Raw genomic sequence first — 23,796 nt, forward strand, 5'->3', positions numbered from 1 at the left:
GCAAGAAAGGTGAATGAGAACACCAACAACTGTGTTCTCCCTCACTTTTAAAATTACCTCAAAGCTCATTTTATTGATTTTGCTCCTTTGGCCAAAAGACCTGTATTAAGATGAGGATGTACATAGTAGGATTTTTACATACAAGGTACATATTAGGATTATTTTTTGCAAGCCTTACAATATTGTGTATTATATTGACTAGGATTATTATTAATTCTACAATTTCAATGTGATAGAGTAAACTGCCTAAAGAGATTTGTATCTGTCTTCAGTTGTATTGAAGCTGGCTGAAAAATTTCTAATTTTTTTTTTTTTTTTTTTTTTTTGTCAAAAATGAGGACAAGTTTGTTTCACCAAAATGTTTTGACCAATTCTAGGTACTCTGTGTTCAGTTTTATTCAATTATTGACAGGATTTTATAATTTATTTTCATTTTAGTTGTTTAATCTGTGATTCATTTGGGAAAGAGGGAGAATCACAAAAACTCAAATTCTATTCCCACTGTTCAGCTAAGAATTAGTGTAATATCCAGTATGTCTTTTGTGAAGGAGCTACCTCCCTAAGTAGCAAAAGTGTCAAGAAGCCATCAACATCTCTGGATAATGATGACCAGATTCTTCAGAATATGCATCACCAATTCAGAAAACAGTTCAACTGATCTTTTAAACCAATATGCTAAATAGATATTACAGAGCTGTAGAAATTTTGATTAAAAAGGTTTAAACATTTTGATTTTACATCTGTGTTATGCTCAAGACTACATAAAACTTTAAACATCAAAGTTACAAAATAGTTTCAAAGAACTCTTTTGATGTTATATCCACAGTATATCAACAGAGCTCAAAGCAATTTTTTCCACTAAAAAGAGTTTAGTAAAGTCAATTTAAATCACTTGCAAAAACATTCTTCAAAAATTGAAACGTGCAAATGAAAAATGCATTAATGAGCTGTTCATTCTACTAGAGCTAAGATTATGTCAGCAATTCTATTATACATATCTTTTTTCAGGTGTTTCAATGTCACAGGTTTGGTACCCAGCACACCTGGTAAGGAGGGGCCCCCAAACATGGCCACAAGCCTTTTCTACACCCTCTCTAGCCTTAGGTGCAACTTAGGGCACAGCTCCTACTCTCCAGTGTAGCCCACCTGGGGATTCCCCCACACCAACACCATCTTTGGGTAGCTTGGCAAGTCAGCTTTGCAGATGTTTTACGCTGGTGGACTGGCACAAAGTAGCTGTAGCAGAGAAAGGGATTTGGCCAAATGTGTACAACTTCAAAAGAAAAATCCATTATCTATATCTAAATTACAATTAACATCCTTCCCCTCCTCTTTCTCCCTCTACTCACATTAAGGTCCAAAGTTTCAAGTGCCCTCTAATTTTGTGCACACCTAAATCCTCAATTCCTGGGTATCCAACTTCAGACAGTAAGTACTTAATCACTTACATTTCCAAGTTAAGTCAATGGAAGCTGTCTCTGAACCTTAGGTCCAAGTTGCCTTGTTTGGCAACAAAATCAGTGAACACTTTTGACAACTTCTTCCTTGATGCCTATGCACCGAGAATGTCTCCTCCCCCTGCAAAACCCCCACCTATTTTTGAAACTTGGTTATAGCTACAAAAGTAGTATGTAAAATAGGTAATACATATCGCAGTATGATAGGCAGGAAATTCTAGAATACATATTTTCTCCCTTCAGACCTCAATATAAAATCACTAACAAGGAAAATATATATAACAATATATATTTATAATATATATAATATATATATATAATATATATAATAATATATATAACAATATTATTAAATATTTAAAACAGGAATTGGTAAATGGTAAGCAATATTCTGGGCTATTTATCTGCAAGAGTTTCCTTATTTTCTAGGAAGCAATATGTGATTTGTTCCATGGGTAGTTATTGTTCAACAGTATGGATTGCAGATTTTTTAACTTCATGTGTAAAATGAATATATTTTAATAACAGTGTTGAACTTTCCATTCTTATCTTGTATGAGTAGCATTGCTATTAATCCCTCAAAACACTGGTGCATGATTAGATATGATTATGAATGCTATGTTTGTAGAGATTACATTGTTTGAACAGTCTAAGATGAAAAGAAATATCCATTTCAGAATTAGTTTGAGAAGGGCTGGAATGAAACTCGATCTTTATATGTTGGGGGATCCCTAAATACATTACTCCAATTAAAACATTTTAAGGTATCTTTCAATTCCTTGGAGTTAGCTGAGGAAGAGATGGTCTGTCCGCCCACTTAGTTAATAATTAAACTCACCAGCTGCCATCATATTGCTATGCTTCATAGTGCTTTTGATACACATTAAGGGCATAAATGTTAGCTATTATTAAGTAATAAACCCTAGTTTTTATTTTATCACAAGCCATCTAACCAATATGTTTTATCATGTATGCAGTCTAAAAATGTATGTATCCTATATATTCATTTCAGTCTACCATCTTTACTCATGTTGAGCAGCATCTTACTCAATGAGACAACATGACATAAAGGGCCAGATTCTGCCACCTTTAAATTAGTATATGATAATGGACAAACACATTCCATCCAGTTATTTTATAATGTAGCTTGTTTATAAAGATAAATGAGATGATTGCTAAAATATCTTTTTTTTAACGAAGCATAATCTTTAAAAAAAAATCCTTCGATATATCAAGTGAACAACCTTAAGTCCCAAAAAGAGGTTTTTGTCGGTAATTTTTGTAGAAGAAATGTTGGTCCTTCCCACATATGGTCTATCCTAGAATTTCAAGTAGTCCAATTTATGATAGGCTTAATTAAGTTTGACATCAGAAACTACAGGTAGACAAGCAAACATTTATTTTTGTGCAAGGGTGGTGGCATTCCTTGATTCAGGCTTTAGGGTTTTAGTTCATGTGTTACTGTAAGGCTGGTCATGTTCAAAAGGCCTTACAGTAGATTCCAGAATACCAGTCACTATTCAAATTCGTAGTAGTGGCAGCAAAGCAGTTCTGCTTAAGGCAGAATTGCAGGTGGTCTACTGCCCCTTATAGCTTCAGTTTGGAGCAAAAGGAAAGTATCTGCATAGGCATGGAACAGACACTACTTTATAGAAATATCCAATCTTAGGTGCATGGTGCCCATGCATACTCACATGTGGAACACACATGGGGACCAGCACTTAAAGAAGAACCAGTCAGTATTTAGATTTATAGGAGTGACAGCAAGGCTCTCTTCTTTAAGGCATTATTCCCAGTTGTCTTCTGGGAAGATTTTAGTGTAGGGACTCTAGTTCTTAATTAAAGAACAACGAGTCAGACAGGGTACTAGCAAGGATTGATTTTCAACTGAAGCAAGGAAGAAGTCAGCTCAACTTCACATCACCCAAAAACAGGTCAGCTTGGTTGAGATATCAAGATTGTGCTGAATGAGAGGAGCAAAGTAGAAGTTTGCCCTGTGCAGACATTAAAAGCATTCATCACAATTCAGCCTTTGGGTCCAGGACCTTTGTTCATCCACAAAGATGAGATTTTTTTTTTTTAATTTAAAAACATGTTTCAGTTCACAGCAGTGATGAAGAAAAGTCAAGTTTCTCAGTTTGCCTTCAAAAGACTTTGACTCCTATTCATTTAGAACCAGGTCAGCTACATTCTCTGAAATGTTATGAAAGGCAGCAGATGAGATACATAATATTGGACACTTGCAATCACAAGTCTTTAGGTCTCAGATTCAGCCTCCTCAAGGTAATAATATTTGAACTGGAACTTTCACGGCTGAACACGCTATTGTTTGTTCTTCTTCAGGATCCAGCAGCAAAGCCTGACCTATAGCTATCTGTATATGTGGGCTTATTATTATTCACTGGGTTCACAAAAGGGCATTTCACCTCCAGCTAGGCTTCCCCAATTTGGCTGCCTGAGAGGACAGAGAAGGAGGGACACTATGGAAAAAGTGAGTGAACCTTCATTAACTCTATGGCAGGCTGTTCTCACGCACAGAATATCAGGGCTGGAAGGGACCTCAGGAGGTCATCTAGTCCAACCCCCTGCTCAAAGCAGGACCAATCCCCAATTAAATCATCCCAGCCAGGGCTTTGTCAAGCCTGACCTTAAAAACCTCTAAGGAAGGAGATTCTACCACCTCCCCAGGTAATTCATTCCAGTGCTTCACCACCCTCCTAGTGAAAACGTTTTTCCTAATATCCAACCTAAACCTCCCCCACTGCAACTTGAGACCATTACTCCTTGTGCCGTCATCTGCTACCAGAGAGAACAGTCTAGATCCATCCTCTTTGGAACCCCCTTTCAGGTAGTTGAAAGCAGCTATCAAATCCCCCCTCATTCTTCTCTTCTGCAGACTAAACAAACCCAGTCCCTCAGCCACTCCTCATAAGTCACGTGTTCCAGGCCCCTAATCATTTTTGTTGCCTTCCGCTGGACTCTTTCCAATTTTTCCACATTCTTCTTGTTGTGTAGGGCCCAAAACTGGACACAGTACTCCAGATGAGGCCTCACCAGTGTCAAATAGATGGGAACGATCACGTCCCTCGATATGCTTGCAATGCCCCTACATACACTGCCCAAAATGCTGTTGGCCTTATTGGGAACAAGGGCACACTGTTGACTCATATCCAGCTTCTCGTCCACTGTAACCCCTAGGTCCTTTTCTGCAGAACTGCTGCCTAGTCATTCGGCCTTTAGTCTGTAGCGGTGCATGGGATTCTTCCATCCTAAGTGCTCTTGTCCTTGTTGAACTTCATCAGATTTCTTTTGGCCAATCCTCTAATTTGTCTAGGTCCCTCTGTTTCCTAACCCTACCCTCCAGCATATCTACCACTCCTCCCAGTTTAGTGTCATCTCCAAATTTGCTGAGGGTGCAGTCAGCGCCATTCTCCAGATCATTAATGAAGATATTGAACAAAACTGGCCCCAGGACCGACCCTTGGGGCACTCCACTTGATACCAGCTGCCACCTAGACATGAAGGCATTGATCACTACCCACTGAGCCCGACGATCTAGCCAGCTTTCTATCCACCGTATAGTCCATTCATCCAGCCCATACTTCTTTAACTTGCTGGCAAGAATACTGTGGGAGACCGTATCAAAAGCTTTGCTAAAGTCAAGGAATAACGAATTCACTGCTTTCCCCTCAACCACAGAGCAAGTTATCTCATCATAGAAGGCAATCAGATTAGTCAGGCATTACTTGCCTTTGGTGAATCCATACTGACTGTTCCTAATCACTTTCCTCTCCTCTAAGTGCTTCAGAATTGATTCCTTGAGGACCTGCTCCATGATTTTTCCAGGGACTGAGCTGAGACTGACTAGCCTGTAGTTTCCCGGATCCTCCTCCTTCCCTTTTCTAAAGATGGGCTATATTAGCCTTTTTCTAGTCATCCGGGACCTCCCCCAATCGCCAAGAGTTTTCAATGATAATGGCCAATGGCTCTGCAATCACAGCCGCCAACTCCTTTAGCGCTCTCGGATGCAACGCATCCGGCCCCATGGTCTTGTGCTCGTCCAGCTTTTCTACATAGTCCCGAACCACTTCTTTCTCCAGAGAGGGCTGGTCATCTCCTTCCCATGCTGGGCTGCCCAGTGCAGTAGTCTGGGAGCTGACCTTGTTCGTGAAGACAGAGGCAAAAAAAGCATTGAGTACATTTGCTTTTTCCACATCCTCTGTCACTAGGTTGCTTTCCTCATTCAGTAAGGGGCCCACACTTTCCTTGACTTTCTTCTTGTTGCTAGCATATCTGAAGAAACCTTTCTTGTTACTCTTAACATCTCTTGCTAGCTGCAACTCCAAGTGTGATTTGGCCTTCCTGATTTCACTCCTGCATACCTGAGCAATATTTTTATATTCCTCCCTTGTCATTTGTCCAATCTTCCACTTCTTATAAGCTTCTTTTTTGTGTTTAAGATCAGCAAGGATTTCACTGTGAAGCCAAGCTGGTCGCCTGCCATATTTACTATTCTTTCTACACATCGGGATGGTTTCTTCCTGTAACCTCAATAAGGATTCTTTAAAATACACCCAGCTCTCCTGGACTCCTTTCCCCCTCATGCTATTCTCCCAGGGGATCCTGCCCATCAGGAACTCACCCACTCCTCACAAACTATTGTTATTCACCTGGGGGAGAATGATTTAGACACAGGAAAGGGGTTAATTTGATCATCAGAATAAAGAGAGATGTCAGCCTCATTTCAGCTCTTTTCCCTGGATCTGTCTTTGTTTAGAGATGTTTCCAAGATAGGTTTGGTGAGGAATTGCCAGACCTGCCAAGATCAACCAGGCAAGATTGGAAGTGAACTGGGAAACTGCTAAGTATATTACAACAAAAGGGGATACAGTGGTTTCCCATACAGAGAGTAAACTTATCTCCCCAGAACTGCTGACAAATTCTATGAAAACACTGAAGTAGTAATGGAAATCAGTGGTGAAAAGAAAGAGAGTGGTAAACCTTATGGGAGACTGGAACACAAAAGTAGAAAGGTAAAAACTAACTGTGGCAATTGGCCCATTTGGCCTTGGTGAAAGAAATGACAGAGGAGAAATATTCATATAATTTCGTAAGAAATACAACTGCATTATTTGCAATATTTATTTTCAACAAAAAAGCAACAGGCATACATGAAAATCAGCAAGATGGATGTAAAAAGCAAAAATTTTTTTGTAAATCAATCTACCATGGGTACAGAAAAGGTGTTAGGAAACTTGAAGTTATGCCAAGTGCACATTGTGGATCAGAAAATAGACTGGTATTAATAAGACTGAATATCAAACTGACAAAGTTACAGAAAGCCAAATGCTACTCAGATGGAACACTAAAGCTCTGAGAAATCATGAGATACAAACTCACTCACAAGAAGTGTTGTGGATCATTAATGACAATAAAGATAAATTGACTTTGAAACGTCTGAAAGATGCTACCAAAGAAACCTCAGATAAATATGTAAGGAAGAAATAAATAACTAAGAAAAGCCTATGGATGACAAATGAAATCATTGCTCTTATGGATATAACACAAAGTAAAAGCACAGATTGAGAACAGAAAAAGAGGAATACTAAAGATTAATAAAATGATTAAGAATAACTGGAGATTTGTGAAGTCTGAATGGTTGAATTAGAAATGCAAAGAAGTTGAACAGCTGGACAAAGAACAAATCAAGTGAGATGAATCAAAAGATAAGAGCTTTCAATTACAGAAGAAAGGTGACCATATGACACATTAGGACAAAAACTGACAGTATTTTAAAGACCCTGAAAGGTAAGAATGAGAGATGGTGAGACAACATCGAAGAACTATGGTGATAGCCCTGAAAAATTCTCAACCAAAGATTAATAAAGTAAGCCTTCCAATAATGGATGAAGTCATGGCAACAATAAAAAAAAGACTTCTGAATGAAAAAGTACTAGGCTGCATTGGAATACCAGCTGAACTGTTAAAAACCATAGGGGATGAAGGCTTGAAAGGCCCATCAGAGGTAACAAAGATTATGTTTGAGACAAGCAAATCACCAGACAACTTTACAACTTAATTGGGTATCTACATTTTTCCAAAAGACAATGTCATGGATTGTAACAACTACAGAACACTCAGCCTAGTGTCACAGGCCTCTAAGGTAGTTTTGCGAGTTGTTCAAGACCAAATACAAGGAAAGTTTGATAAGGAAATATGCGAAGAACAATATGGTTTCAAATGTGGAAAGTCAAGATAAACGCTATTATAAACTCCCAATAATAACACAGTTATACTGGAATCAGAAAGCAATTATAAATGAAAGATGGAAGCGAAAATCTAAGAGATCAAGAGAGGAGTGAGACAAGGTTGTATATTGCCACCGACTTTATTCAACATTTATAGTTTGATTAAATTAATTGAAGAAACAGAAGAAGATATTAAGATAAATGGAAAACAGATTAACATTCACTATGCAGATGACAGTGTGGTTGGCTGATTCAGAAGATAATCTAATGAAGTTAGTGGAAAATTATACATGAATATGGCAAAGAATATGGTCTAGAGTTGAATGCGGAAAAGACAAATTATGATGGCATGCAAGATTCCAGTGAGTGACACAGCCATACATCAAGTGACAAACTACTGCTACTCAGGAAGCATCATTACAGAAGATGGAAGATCAGATACTGAAGTCTGCACCAGAACAGAAAGAGCTGAAGAGACCGTCTGAAAAAATAAACATCTGATGAGAAGACATGTAAATCTGAAGAATAATGTCCAGCTCTTAAAAAACCTACATTTGGTCTGTGTTAAATGATGGCTGTGAAACAAGGACATTCAAACAATCAATAAATTACAACCCTTCAAATTATGGTGATAGAGAGGAGTTCCGAAAGTATCATGGATAGGTCATATTCTCAATGAAAAAGTATTGGAAATGACTGGAACTCTTCAAACACTAGTCAAAGATTTTATTACATGCAAGACACTATTTATAGGATACAATTTAAGAGGTTCAGCAGGCAACCCCTAAACACAAGCACTAGAAGGGAAAACTGATGGAAGAACGTGAGGCAGAAAAAGAAGATCATGGATGGATGATGTGGTACCCTGGGTGGATCAAAAGGACAATTCACTCACAGAGATTAGCACAGAATGGTTTGCCATGCTTGCAAACCTTGAGTGAGGAAGATGAACTGTTTTGACAGGATGGAGTACAGCTATCCAACATGGGGTGAGAGGTTTTGTTTTTTTTTTAAAAAAAGAAGGACCTCAGGCAGCAGGTGGATGCCTTTCTAGCTGCCTGGCAGGATTCAGGTAGATGTGTAAGCTGATTACTGTCTCCTCTATGGCAGGTTTCAGTGCAGTTGCAAGGAACCAATTGGAGGGCCCTGTAACCATTCAAATGTAGGACTGGAAGGAACCTCAGTAGGTTATCTAGCCCAGTCCCCTGCTCTGAGGTGGGACTAAATATTATCTAGGAGATCCTGACTGGTGTTTGTCTAACCTGTTTTTTTAATTTGGTAATTAATTTTTTTAATTTGGTAATTTGTTCCTGTGCTTAATTACCCTTACATTTAGGATTCTAAATCTCCCTTGCTGCAATTTAATTCCATTACTTCTTGTCCTGTCCCCATTGGTTAAAGAGAACAATTTATCACCCTTTTCTTTATAACAAACTTTTATGTACTTGAAGACTGTTATGTCCCACCTTAGTCTTCTCTTCTCCAGACTAAACAAACCCAGTTTTTTTCAATCTTTCCTCTTAGGTCATGTTTGCTAGATCTTTAATCATTTCTTTTATTACTCTCTTCTGAGCTTTCTCCAATTTGTCCATATCTTTCCTGAAGTGTACTACCCAGAACTGGACACAATACTCCAGTGGTGAGTAGAGTGAAGAAATTACTTCTTGTGTATTGCTAATACATCCCAGAATGATGTTTGCGTTCTTCCCCCAAACAGTATTATACTGTTGACCCATATTTAGTTTGTAATCCATCATAACCCCGAGGTCCTTTTCTGCAGTACTCCTTCCTAGGCAGTCATTTCCCATTTTGTATTTGTGCAACTGATTATTTCTTCCTAAGTGTAGTGCTTCGGATTTGTCAGACCATTTGTCTGTTTTGTCAAGATCATATTAAATTTTAATCCTGTAAACACTTGAAATCCCTCTCACCTTGGTATCATCTGCAAACTTCATAAGCATATTCTCTATCTCATAATCCATGAGGATATCAAATAGAACTGGACCCAAGACAGATCTCGGAAGGACCCCACTTGATGTGCCCTTCCCACTCAATTGTGAGCCACAACTTTAATAACAAAAGAAGATAGGATTTTAAGAGAATTCAAGTATCAGAATTAAAGTCAGAAATGATTACATGAGAAAAGAAGATAAAATGGTTTTCTAGTAGCTAAAACTTAACAAGATAGATTTGGTTCAAGGTAAAATCCTTACCACATGTACCCAGCAACATGGTTGACCAAATTCTCAGGTCAGGATCTCCCGCTGAAGTCAAAGGGCTGGTTCCCTTTTCTTCTAACGTCAAAGAGAGAGAGCATGAATTTGGGATTTTCTGCCCCCCCCCCTTTTTATTTTTTTTAACAGTCCAGTTAATTTGGAAGTGGATTCTTCAGAGAATTACAGCTCAAAGCAAAGTTTATTCCAACAGTAAAGAAGGTGAAATGGAGTCTGGTAGAGAAGGAGGCTCCATGTTCATTCTTCTCACCTGTGTTTGACGAAATGAAAATTTTCTTGGTCTCCTGCCATCTCCGCTCCCTGCTGTCTCGAGAACCCTGTTTACAGTTTGTCTAGACTATATTTCTCCAATATGCTGTGTGGGTACGGGTCCAGAGCATGACATCACATGGTGAGGAGGCATGCATCCATCTGTCACACAGCACACGGCTCCTGTCATCTCATCTCTCTTACTTCCTGAGTGAAGGAAAGTAGGATTGGTACTCTGGGTCCCAGGTCTGGAGGTGTAGAGAAGGCAGTGCCCTCATATCATCCTCAAGTTTGTAGAGCCCTGCACTGGAATGGCCCTGCTGGTAATTTGAGAGAGACAGCGACAGAGTGTGTGTGTTTGTGCATGTGTTGTGGGGAGGAGAAAAGTCCCTGTTAGTTAATAAAGTTGCACGTTCCATATTGGCATTCTTGTCTCATTGTTTTCAAGTCCATATCAGTCTCTCTGTCTTAAAAGGCTAGACTTTTAATGTTTGTTTGAAATAAAACAGAGTTTTGGCATAAGATATATGATTGTATTGAGAGAACTATTCTACATTTTTTAGGGTGAAATCCTGTCCAAAAGGAAATCAATGGCAGTAACCTGCTTTAATCTGTCTAAAGCAAAATATAAATGGAAACAATAGGCATTTCTTCCTTTGTAGCGCCTCATGCAGCAATGAACTCTAATTTTATAAAAAGCAGATTGCAGACTCACAAATTTTTTGCTTCCATTTTAAGAATATTAGGCAGCTGTTGTTCAAAATAGATGCATCTTGTTTGTCCTTCACCTCTGGAGGGCTCATTATTCTAAAACATTTTGATCTTTTTTCGTTTCTACCGCTTACCTTCTAATCTTTTACAAAAAGTTCTGTTTACACAGTTTTGTTTTCTCTGTTGATTAGCCTTCTCTTCTAGAATGTGTGTCTATCATAGTGAGGTTTTCTTCTATCTCAGTATTTTTATATTCATTTCTCTTCCCTTCCCCACAATTTTGCAAATTCTGTTATGAAGATATGCAGTACTCTCCACTTCTTCTTCTTCTTGCCATTATGAAAGCAAGTGGCAATTCATGAGGGCTCAGTTTCTGATGCTACAATTTCTGCTCAACTATGGTTGGTGGTAGTGTGTTTTTCTGTTTGTTTTTGGTTTAAGATTTTTCCTGTTTGTTTTTTGGGTGAGGGAGGGGTTATTTAATTACATATTTACTGGACACAAAATTAGCTGAAGTCCAACAGTGATTCAAGAGTTCAGTTTTTATTGTCTTAAAATTCCAGTGATATCAATTTGAAACAAAATATCTTTGTGCTATGAAAAAATGATGCTGCAAGTCTCATAGGAACAAAAGAGTATGTAGATGCTGCTCTTCTATATTAGAAATAGAGAAATCAACACTAGAATACCAGGTCTTTTTTATAAGACATCTGAGATGATAAACAATACCTCCCACAAAAGAAAAAAAAAACACTGTACACAAAATTGCACAGAACTTACCAAAAATCCACTGATCTGGAAGGTTTAAAGCTTTATTCTAAGACAAGGGATCTTAGCACAAAGTAGAGTTTTCCAACATTTTGAAGCAACAGTAGCAATGGTAATAATTATCACCTATATTGCACTTACACGGGGACATCAGTATTATCATAGTAGATCTAACCAGTGGTCCATTTTGTTCAGTATCCTGTCATGCAAGCAACCTTCAGTTGGCTCTTATGGAATAGCCTGCCTATAAGGAAGTTTATTTTTAGCCCTTGCTTGTTAATGGTTGGCTTCAGCCACAAAGCGTGAGAGTTTATAAGTCCTTCTAAAACAGTTGTCCTATACAGTGTACTTGTGGGTGCGCTAATTGTTCAAAGAAATGTCTAACCCTTTTTTGACCCCACAGATCAATGTGTTGATCACAACAATATTTCCTTTTATCTATTTCTATAATAGATGTTGTTTTGTTTATTTCATTGTAGGTACCCTTGTTCTTGTATTATGAAAAGGATAAATAGGAACTCCATTTATCTTCTTTATATCATTCATTACTTTATCATGTCCCTTCTTATTCACTTCCTCTCTAACTTGAACAGTCCTGCACTTAAAATCTCTCTTCATATGGAAGCCTGCACCATGGCTCTAATCATATTAATTGTCGATCTCTGAACTTCTTCTATTTGTACTGGATCACGAGAATCTGGTATTCTTCTATGCTCTCCATTCCCTCTTTCCCCCCTCTGCTACACACCCCTCTGGTATTTAGAAAATACCAGTCAGAGTATCACATAACAAGATTATGCTTCTACTACTCCTTTACATAATACTTTTCCAGCAGCACTATAAATCTTCCTTAGTTTCAATCTACTACTCTGCATTCATGCTTTGTCAAACAGTATCATATCAGCAGATTTCACTTTGTATTGAAAAATCCTAGTAAAATGTAAGTTCCCATTCATAGTTTTGCCTAAGACACTAATAACTCATTAATGAAGCATTAATCCTAAAAAATTTATTCACATATAATATTCATTTAACGATGAAAAACACTTTGATTTTCCCCTTAGACTGGTAGCCAAAAGTAGCACAAATAAAATTTACATTATATAATTTTTGACATCCCTTCCCAGTCATTTAATATGATACGATAAGGGAAGTCCGATTGCTAGACAAAAATGAAATATACACCTCCTTCCTTTGTATTGTAGCACTTATTACAACTAAAAGAATTACATGCTGCCAAAGTACCATGAGGTAATATTTTAAAATACTTGATTTTTTACCTCTAAATTCTATTTATTCTTGAATTATTTCTGAAAGTCAATGTCAAGATTTTTACTCTTACCTGACGTAAGGTGCGTGCCACTAAACTCTCTAGCACTGGTCCTCTGTCTTCATGCAACAGATGCACTTCATCAAGAATCAGGAGCTTGACAAGTTGAGAGAGTGCTACATCCCCAACACTCTTTCTTGTCACTACATCCCATTTCTCTGGAGTGGTCACGAGCATCTGTCAAACAGGAAAAAGAATCCTAAGCATCCACAAAGGAAAATTCATGCCAGCTACATCAAAAAACAACAATTCTTTCAATCTAACACTACAGGTGAAATTTTCAAAAGCATTTAAGTGACTTAGGAGACGAAGAGTAGACATACACTGCAATTAAGAACCCGGGGCTGGCCTGTGCCAGCTGACTCAGGTTTGCGGGGCTTGGGCTAATGGGCTGTTTAATTGGGGTGCAAATGCTCAGGCTCAGGCTGAAGCCCGAGCTCTAAGACCCTCCCCTTTCACAGGGTCCCAGAGCCCAGGCTCCAGTCCCAGCCCAAATATCTATACTGCAATTAACCAGCCCTTTCGCCTGAGCCGCACAAGCCCAAGTCAGCTAGCACAGGCATCTAACTGCACTGTAAACATACACTAAGTCTCACTGAATGATACCAGTGATAAATAAAATAATAGCATGTTTCCAATTTTCACCACCTGTCAGTTACAGGGCACTTCAGACCCCCTTGCAGCCCCTCTTGAGGGTACTCCTCAGGTGACAAGATTTTCTTCCTTTACTTCTCTCCAAAGTAGAACCCCACTGTTCCAGTCTGAGTGGTTGATCTCTGGGTTGCAGCTCCCCTATTCACCAACTGTGGCTCCTCTAGCAGATCCAGTTGATCTTGGCCCCTGCAGGAGATTTTCCTTCAGGAGCTGTGACCAGTGGCTAACGACAGTTTTTCCAAAACCAGCTTATTGTTTATTCATACAAAGGTACATAATAAGCAAAAAAAAACCCGAGTTAAAATTATGGAAGTGTAGTACGTGTCTCTCTCTCTCTCTCTCTCCCTCTCCACACATATCCTCCCCCCTCTCCTCCATCTTACCTAAACCTTATCCTTTCCTTACAAGTTTTGGTGATTTCTACTTAGCCTAGATACCTCAATCTTTGGGATGGGAGAAAGACAGCCCTGCAGCATTCTCAGCCTCTTACTGCGTGTCTGCCAATGTCCTGTTTCTCTCTCCATCCCCACCTCCTGAGGTGCTGCTGACTCACCAACCCTATCTTTCGCCCAGGGTATACTTTTAATTGTTTATGGCTCTTTTGATCTCTAAGCTCTGGCCAAAGCTGAGTAACTTCGCTGGTGTCTGGAAACAGCATCTTCCCAATTAATGGCCCAGCTATTGTTATCTTCACTGCCTTGAAGTTGTTTAACCCAGGTGTCTTATGTCTACCATTGATTCCTTTACTGCTTGCTCTTCCTAACTGCCCCTTTAAATTCACTCTGTGTAGCCAGACAGAATAATATCAAGCAGGTAAGCGGATGTATATATAACATGCATAAAAAGCAGTACAGGTATCTCCCCCGCACTGTACACCGTCTGATAACCCTGTCAAACACTACGGGTTACAGCTTTATGCTATAAGAAGCAACATCTTTAATTTGCAAATTGCCGATACAGTGGCCACGATTAAAGATATTTTCCAACAATATTATAGCTATACTCTGCAAATGGATGTCTCATATACCCCTCAACACTGAACACTGGCAAAAAATGGTAACTTTTTGGGTGTTTACTGCCAGGCATTTATGGCTGAGAGTTAGGATTACCGCTTTCTACCACACAAAATTCAACACCCTAGCCCTGACCCTTGTTTGAGTCCCCGTCCCTGCTCAGTACATTTCCCCTCCCTCAGTGGCTCACTCTCCCCCACCCTCACTCACTTTCACTGGGCTGTGGAAGGGGTGAGGCCTCTGGGGTGGGGCTGGAGATAAGGGGTTTAGGGTGCAAGAGGGGGCTCCAGGCTGGAGCTGTCAGATTCGGAACATGGGAGGGGGCTGTGGGGCTGAGGAAGGGGGTTGGGGTGCACAAAGGGGTAAGGACTGTGGGGTGGGACTGGGGATGAGGGGTTCAAGATGTGGGAGGGGGCTCTGGGCTGGGGGTGCAGGCTCTGGAGTGGGGACAGGGATGAGGGGTTGGGGGTGCAGGAGGAGGCTCCAGGTTTGGAGGGGGGTCAGGACAGGGGGTTGGGGCTCAGGGTTGGGGCATGGGTTTACCTTGGGGGGCTCATGCTCAGCGGCGCAGCAGGGGGGCTAAGGCAGGCTCCCTGCTTGTCCTGGGGCACCGCGCTGTGCCCCAAAAGCAGCCAGCAGGTCCGAGTCCTAGGCGGGGGGGCCAGGAAGTGCCGTGGAGTGTTCTCACCCGCAAGCACAGCCCCCCTAGCTCCCATTGGCCGGTTCCCTGCCAATGGGAGTGCGGAGCTGGTTCACGGGGCAGGGGCAGCACGTGGAGCTTCCTGGCCCCCACACCTAGTACCCGGATCTGCTGGTCACTTCTGGGGCACAGCACGGTGCCTCAAGATAGGTAGGCACTAGCCTGTCTTAGCTGAGCAGCACCGCTGACCAGACTTTTAACGGCCCGGTCAGTTGTGCTGACTGGAGCCACCAGGGTCCCTTTTCAACCAGGTGTTCCGGACGAAAACCAGACACCCCGTCACCCCACTGAGAGTTAAGGACAGTCATTTGTTGTTTATTTACATCCTTATAAATAATGTGATAAATCACTGCCCTGATAGTCATAAATCTCAGACTTCAAGGACATGTAGAAACCTTACCTGCCTCTTTTTCTTTAGGCTCAGTAGAAAAGCAACTTTTAACTATTGAAATAAAGCTTACAATAATACCATTATATCTGAAAAGCAACTTGTAAACTAAAGAGAATAATTACAGTTCAGGCCTGGATAGTTCATTGAGACTGTATTACAAGAGTTAAGAAACCAGAATATTCTTATGATTTATAGAGCAAAATTAATACTGTTCTTCTTGTTTTAATGAACAATGGGGCATAAGGATTCTTTGATTAACTTGATAGTGTTAACACAGGCTAAGGATTTTTTTTTTTTATTAGTGAATGTATTTCTATTTAATAATAGAAAATGGATAGAAGTGACCATTTTTCCATATTGCCCTTGACCAGGAAGGATTCTCTCAAACAGAGGATAATTCATTCTGCAGTGAATTTGAAAATTTGCTCCCTTTGCTATGACTGTTTATAAGATTGTCAATTTCTGATGAGTTTTTAGTAATGTATACACTTGTCATCTAAGAATTGGACTGACGCCACTAATTCATTTTATATATGCCATTGAGTAGTTGGGGATTGCTTTTGCTTACTACTGATGTGGTCCAGATTTCAGCCAGTGATCTAGAAGGTAAAATCCATACCCCTTCGCTATTCTCAAACTACCCAGAATTTGCAAAATAGTTTGCCATAAAAACGGGTAACCTATATTATGAATACATCATATATTTGTGAAACATTTATCTGCAAGTTATGAAAATCAATCTATGATTCAAAGCTGAATCCTCTTTGAATACATGGTTTTCTCAAAGGTATGTTTGGAGAGTGGATACCAAGTCATTCTAGTTTGAGTGTTGATATAAAATGTAGCTATATTAAAAACAGAAGATGAACTTTTCAGGACACTTTCATTTATTTACATCTAAATGAAAAAAATATGATTTTTTTTTCAGTACATATAGCTAAACAATCCTTCTCAACTTTGCACTGGGGAAAAAAAGCCACATTCACTTTAATGTTTCGTGTTTAAACAATCAGTGCTTCACACCAAAAATTAGAATTAACCCTAAGGCCTTGCAAGAAAAAACATTCTGCAATTTCCTTACAGGTTCTTGTAAACTTAAAAAAAAACAAAACAAAACAAAAACCTACTTTTCAAAACTGGATGCATTTTTGAATCTCAGCTTTTCAGAAGCTCAGAACTAAAACATCATGAAGAGTAAACTGACAATCATCTCTGCAGATGCCAGTGTCTGCAGATTGAATGTACGAATAGCAAGTCTCTAGAAAAGCTCACACAGCAGCTACTTGCATTCTGTACAATTTTGCTGTAATCTAAGAAAAGTTTTTACAGTAAGACTCCAAGCAATCCATTTCTGCAAGATATTTCCTAAATTCTGTGACAGAATGCCAGGTTCAGTCTTAGCCACATTTTTATAATAATTGAAATACCCTACAGTAACAGAAGAAATAGCCTGCTTGCTATGATTAAAAATTAGTACTCCACTTCCTAGATACAAACAAGGAAGATATACCAAATATTCTCATTACTCGCTAATGTTTTTTCAGCAAGACCTGTAAGGGTAGATTAAGATTAAATTGGGCTGGGATCCACAATAATTTTGCTCCCTCTTCCCAAAATGTTGGGGTCTGCTTCAGAAATTGAGAAATTCCCTCTCAATTTCCCCTCAACCTCTTTCTTCCATAGCTTCTTGAATATCTTTCCCCAGCTCCCATAAAAACTTCTTCCTTTCAGCTGCTCAACTCAGCTAGGAAAGCTACAAAAATTATAGATTTTTCACCAATTCACTCTTCTAGGCCTTCTCAGATCACTAGACTCAGATTCCAAAGATCCTGCCTTAAAACATCTTCACAAACCACAAAACATCTTCAGAATAATTGGCACAGGAACCTTAGCTAGATCAATAATATTGCTGGAAGAACATGCAATTACAGGAAGTGGAGTTAGCTTTGTTAAAGAGACTGGTCTTTGTTTAAGTGAGTTCTAATAGAATCATAGAATATCAGGGTTGGAAGGGACCTCAGGAGGTCATCTAGTCCAACCCCCTGCTCAAAGCAGGACCAATCCCCAATTAAATCATCCCAGCCAGGGCTTTGTCAAGCCTGACCTTAAAAACTTCTAAGGAAGGAGATTCTACCACCTCCCTAGGTAACGCATTCCAGTGTTTCACCACCCTCCTAGTGAAAACGTTTTTCCTAATATCCAACCTAAACCTCCCCCACTGCAACTTGAGACCATTACTCCTTGTCCTGTCCTCTTCTACCTCTGAGAATAGTCTAGAACCATCCTCTCTGGAACCACCTCTCAGGTAGTTGAAAGCAGCTATCAAATCCCCCTCATTCTTCTCTTCTGCAGACTAAACAATCCCAGTTCCCTCAGCCTCTCCTCATAAATCATGTGTTCCAGACCCCTAATCATTTTTGTTGCCCTTCGCTGGATTCTCTCCAATTTATCCACATCCTTCTTGCAGTGTGGGGCCCAAAACTGGACACAGTACTCCAGATGAGGCCTCACCAATGTCGAATAGAGGGAGACGATCACGTCCCTCGATCTGCTCGCTATGCCCCTACTTATACATCCCAAAATGCCATTGGCCTTCTTGGCAACAAGGGCACACTGCTGACTCATATACAGCTTCTCGTCCACGGTCACCCCTAGGTCCTTTTCCGCAGAGCTGCTGCCTAGCCATTCGGTCCCTAGTCTGTAGCTGTGCATTGGGTTCTTCCATCCTAAGTGCAGGACCCTGCACTTACCCTTATTGAACCTCATCAGATTTCTTTTGGCCCATTCCTCCAATTTGTCTAGATCCCTCTCTATCCTATCCCTGCCTTCCAGAGTATCTACCACTCCTCCCAGTTTAGTATCATCCGCAAATTTCCTGAGAGTGCGATCCACACCATCCTCCAGATAATTTATGAAGATACTGAACAAAACCGGCCCCAGGACCAACCCCTGGGGCACTCCACTTGACACCGGCTGCCAACTAGACATGGAGCCATTGATCACTACCCGTTGAGCCCGACAATCTAGCCAACTTTCTACCCACCTTATAGTGCATTCATCCAGCCCATACTTCTTTAACTTGCTGACAAGAATACTGTGGGAGACCGTGTCAAAAGCTTTGCTAAAGTCCAGAAACAATACATCCACTGCTTTCCCTTCATCCACAGAACCAGTAATCTCATCATAAAAGGCAATTAGATTAGTCAGGCATGACCTTCCCTTGGTGAATCCATGCTGACTGTTCCTAATCACTTTCCTCTCATGAAAGTGCTTCAGGATTGATTCTTTGAGGATCTGCTCCATGATTTTTCCGGGGACTGAGGTGAGGCTGACTGGCCTGTAGTTCCCAGGATCCTCCTCCTTCCCTTTTTTAAAGATGGGCACTACATTAGCCTTTTTCCAGTCATCCGGGACTTCCCCTGTTCGCCACGAGTTTTCAAAGATAATGGCCAATGGCTCTGCAATCACAGCCGCCAATTCCTTTAACACCCTCGGATGCAACTTGTCCGGCCCCCTGGACTTGTGCACGTCCAGCTTTTCTAAATAGTCCCTAACCACCTCTTTCTCCACAGAGGGCTGGCCATCTATTCCCCATGTTGTGATGCCCAGCGCAGCAGTCTGGGACCTGACCTTGTTCGTGAAGACAGAGGCAAAAAAAGCATTGAGTACATTAGCTTTTTCCACATCCTCTGTCACTAGGTTGCCTCCCTCATTCATTAAGGGGCCCACACTTTCCTTGGCTTTCTTCTTGTTGCCAACATACCTGAAGAAACCCTTCTTGTTACTCTTGACATCTCTCACTAGCTGCAGCTCCAGGTGCGATTTGGCCCTCCTGATTTCATTCCTACATGCCCGAGCAATATTTTTATACTCTTCCCTGGTCAGATGTCCAGCCTTCCTCTTCTTGTAAGCTTCTTTTTTATGTTTAAGATCCGCTAGGATTTCACCGTTAAGCCAAGCTGGTCGCCTGCCATATTTACTATTCTTTTGACACATCGGGATGGTTTGTCCTCAACAGGGATTCCTTGAAATACAGCCAGCTCTTCTGGACTCCTTTCCCCTTCATGTTAGTCCCCCAGGGGATCCTACCCATCCGTTCCCTGAGGGAGTCGAAGTCTAAGTCCACTGTCCATATCCTGCTGCTTACCTTTCTTCCCTGTGTCAGGATCCTGAACTCAACCAACTCATGGTCACTGCCTCCCAGATTCCCATCCACTTTTGCTTCCCCTACTAATTCTTCCCAGTTTGTGAGCAGCAGGTCAAGAAAAGCTCCCCCCCTAGTTGGCTCCTCTAGCACTTGCACCAGGAAATTGTCCCCTACGCTTTCCAAAAACTTCCTGGATTGTCTATGCACCACTGTATTGCTCTCCCAGGAAAATCAGGAAAATTAAAGTCACCCATGAGAACCAGGGTATGCGATCTAGTAGCTTCTGCGAGCTGCCGGATAATAAAATAAATTTCAGCTTCCAACAGTTAACAGACAATGGTAACTGGGATACTGAGCTATTTCCCTAAATTTAGAATGTGAAAAACCATTCCTCTTGAAAAGTCATTCCTCTCATTTGCTAGTCTGAGGTTTAAGTGATCATCCCCTGAATTCTAAAGCATATACAGTATTCTTATTTGGTGTGCATTGCATTTTCCTTTACAATAACACCATAAAAAACTCAACGTTTATCCACAGTATCAAATCACAGTATCTGGGACTCTATTTCTGCAGAGCCAGTCAACCTGAAAGTTTACTTCTCCGCGAATGTGAGCCACAATGCTGGGAAAATGTACCTTGCAAAGGATGTGGAGCTTCTCCCTGAAGTAGAGAGCTCTCAGTGATAACCTAAAAGTATATGTAGCTTCAGTTCCCTTGTCATATTCTGTCTGAATTGGTGTAACAGAGATGACAGATTCATAGCTTTTAAGACTAGAAGGAACCATTATAATCATCTAGCCTGACCTCCAGTATAATCACAGGCCATTCTCAACTGTTGCACATCCTACTTGCGACGCTGACAGCTAGCCAGCTCAGATCACCACCTCAAGGAAGGGTTAAGTGTACCAATTCATTTGTGCCAGGTAATTACATTTGCTTTAAATGCATGAAAGCTAGTGACATAAGGTTATTGTCTTCACCTGTTTCCTGTGATTACTATCTTTATTTTATTGACCCTAGATCAAAGGATATTTAAAGTTTAGATATGAATTTATTTGATGTATAAACTGCATATTAGCTAATGAAGTATTGTTCCTGGCTGTCACATTGTTCATGAAAACTAATTGTCTTGATGCCTGTAACTAAATGTATTATGTATATCTCTAATTGGATGGCCCATCAGGACTGAAGCCTTAGAACTTCAGATGAGAAGGTTAACTTCAAAGCATGGGTTATTGTGTAGGACTATGGGAGATCCATAAACTGCGTCAACAACCAAGAGCCCATGGTGTGCTAGGAATGCATTTATATTATTAAATTTCATCCCACTTCTATTTTTCCAGTCCACGAAGTCATCCAGTTCTTCCTGGTTATACTCCAATTCTTCTTTGTATTGATGATGCCTCTTTAAGCCATTAGCATATTTTATTAGCACACACCTTTTTTTTGCCAAGATTGTTAATGAAAATATTAAATAATATCAGTCTCAAGGCTGATCATTGAGGAAGTCCATTAGTAACCTCCCTCCAACCCAACAGTTCTCCTTTCAGCACAACCCATGGTCTTCACATTATTCAGTTCCTTATCCACTTTACAATTCCTGTACTAATCCCCATCTTGTCCCGTTTACCTAATAATTTCCTACATAGTACTATATCAAATGCTTTACTGAAGTTCAGATAGAATAGATCTACTCCATGTCCTTTGGATATAAAAAAAACCCTCAAAGACAGACATCAGGTTAGTTTTGCACAATCTGTTTTTGGGAAACCCATGTTGCATTTTATCCCATTTTCCAATTACCTCCATGCCCTTAATTATTCTTTCCTTCAGAATTGTTCTTAAGTTTTGCATACTATTGAGGTCATACTTATGGGTCTGTAGTTGCCTGGATCCTTTCCCTTCACCTTTATTAAATATAAGTATTATGTTTGCTATTCCCCAATCATACAGTACCATCCACAATTTGATAAATATATTAAAAATCCTTTCTACCATATTTGCAATTTCATGTACCAGTTCTTTCAATATTTTGGGATGGAGATTATCTGGTACCCCCAATTTGAGCACATTAAACTCTGAATTTTATTTCCACTCCATTTCCATTTTTATATACTCATTCTCATACGCTCTCCTATTTTTACCCCCATGTTCGACATTAGCATCCCTACTGAAAACTGAGGGAAATCTTTATTTACTTTCTCAACCATACTCAGATTATCCTAAATCTCTACCCCATCCTTGCTGCTTAGTATCCTCACTTCTTTTCTTCTTCTTTTTTTTTTTTAATATCCTTTGTAACATGCAACTCAGCTTGACTTTTGGCAATTCTCACTTTATCCCAACAATTTCTGGTCTCCAAGATATAGCTTTCTTTGCAGATAAATACCTTCTTCTATTTTTTGTAGGCCCTCTGCTTACTCCTAATATCCTTTTTGAAGTAGTTATTCTTCTAGTTTGAAGGAGCCCTTCCCTAAATGTTTTTCCCCCACTTCCTTGGGATGCAAAATATGGATAGTCCTTGCAGCGCTAACGTAAAAGAAATTCCAAGCCTCCTCTACATTTAAGTCAATCCAACTGATCTCACTGCCCAGTTCCCTAAAATTTTCGAAGTCTGCTCTTTTGAAAACCTTGGTTACTGACCTGTTTTTGATTATCCTTCCATTAAATTTAATTTGAATCAACAAAACATCTAGAAGATAATAACGTGGTAAGTAATAGTCAGCATGGGTTTGTCAAAAACAAATCATGGCAAACCAACTTTACAGCTTTCTTTAACAGAGTAACAAGCCTTGTGGATGGGAGGAAGCGGTGGACGTGGTATATCTTGACTTTAATAAAGCTTTTAATACTGTCTCGCATGACCTTCTCATAAACAAACTAGGGAAATATAACCTAGATGGAGCTACTTCAAGGTGGGTGCATAACTGGCTGGAAAACCGTTCCCAGAGAGTAGTTATCAGTGGTTCACAATCATACTGGAAGTGTATAACGAGTGGGGTCCCACAAGGATCAGTTGTGGGTCTGGTTCTGTTCAATATCTTCATCAATGATTTAGATAATGGCATAGAGAGTACAGTTATAAAGTTTGCAGATGATACCAAGCAGGGAGGGATTGCAAGTGCTTTGGAGGATAGGATTAAAATTCGTAATGCTCTGGACAAGCTGGAGAAATGGTCTAAAGTAAATAGGATGAAATTCAATAAGGACAAATGCAAAAGTTCTCCACTTTGGAAGGAAAAATCAGTTGCACGCACACAAAATGGGAAATGATTGCCAAGGCAGGAGTACTGCGGAAAGGGATCTGGGGCTCATAGCAGACCACAACTAAATATGAGTTAACAGTATAACGCTGCTGAAAAAAAACCAAACATCCTTCTGGGATGTATTAGCAGGAGTGTTGTAAGAAAGACACGAGAAGTAATTCTTCCGCTCTACTCCACACTGATGAGGCCTCAACTGGATTATTGTGTCCTATTCTGGGAGCCACATTTCAGGAAGGATGTGGACAAATTGGAGAGAGTCCAGAGAAGAGCAACAAAAATTATTAGAAAAACATGACCTAGATGGACCTAGAAAACATGACCTATGATGGGAGATTGAAACAAATTGGGTTTGTTTAATCTGGAGAAGAGAAGACTGAGAGGGACATGACAACAGTTTTCAAATACATAAAAGGTTGTTACAAGGAGGAGGGAGAAAAATTATTGTTCTTAACCTCTGAGGATAGGACAAGAAGCAATGGGCTTAAATTGCAGCAAGGGCGGTTTAGGTTGGACTTTAGGAAAAACTTCCTAACCGTCGGAGTGGTTAAGCACTGGAATAAGTTGCCTAGGGAGGTTGTCAAATCTCAATCATTAGGGATTTTTAAGAGCAGGTTGGACAAACACTTGT

At 40.1% G+C, this 23,796-nt stretch overlaps 1 protein-coding gene across 9 annotated transcripts in view; it reads right to left on the reverse strand.

The window, feature by feature from the left end:
• The window catches only part of ASCC3 (activating signal cointegrator 1 complex subunit 3), a 508,218-nt gene that overhangs the window by 303,289 nt on the left and 181,133 nt on the right, over positions 1-23,796 (reverse strand). For all 9 annotated transcript variants that reach the window (XM_073336864.2, XM_073336863.2, XM_073336867.2 and 6 more), the window contains one exon: positions 13,010-13,174. In XM_073336864.2, coding sequence (XP_073192965.2) covers positions 13,010-13,174 — 165 coding nt within the window. The remainder of the gene's footprint in view (positions 1-13,009; positions 13,175-23,796) is intronic.

Source organism: Lepidochelys kempii, chromosome 3, assembly GCF_965140285.1.
Source record: "Lepidochelys kempii isolate rLepKem1 chromosome 3, rLepKem1.hap1, whole genome shotgun sequence".
In the NCBI taxonomy this organism is placed as follows: domain Eukaryota; kingdom Metazoa; phylum Chordata; order Testudines; family Cheloniidae; genus Lepidochelys; species Lepidochelys kempii.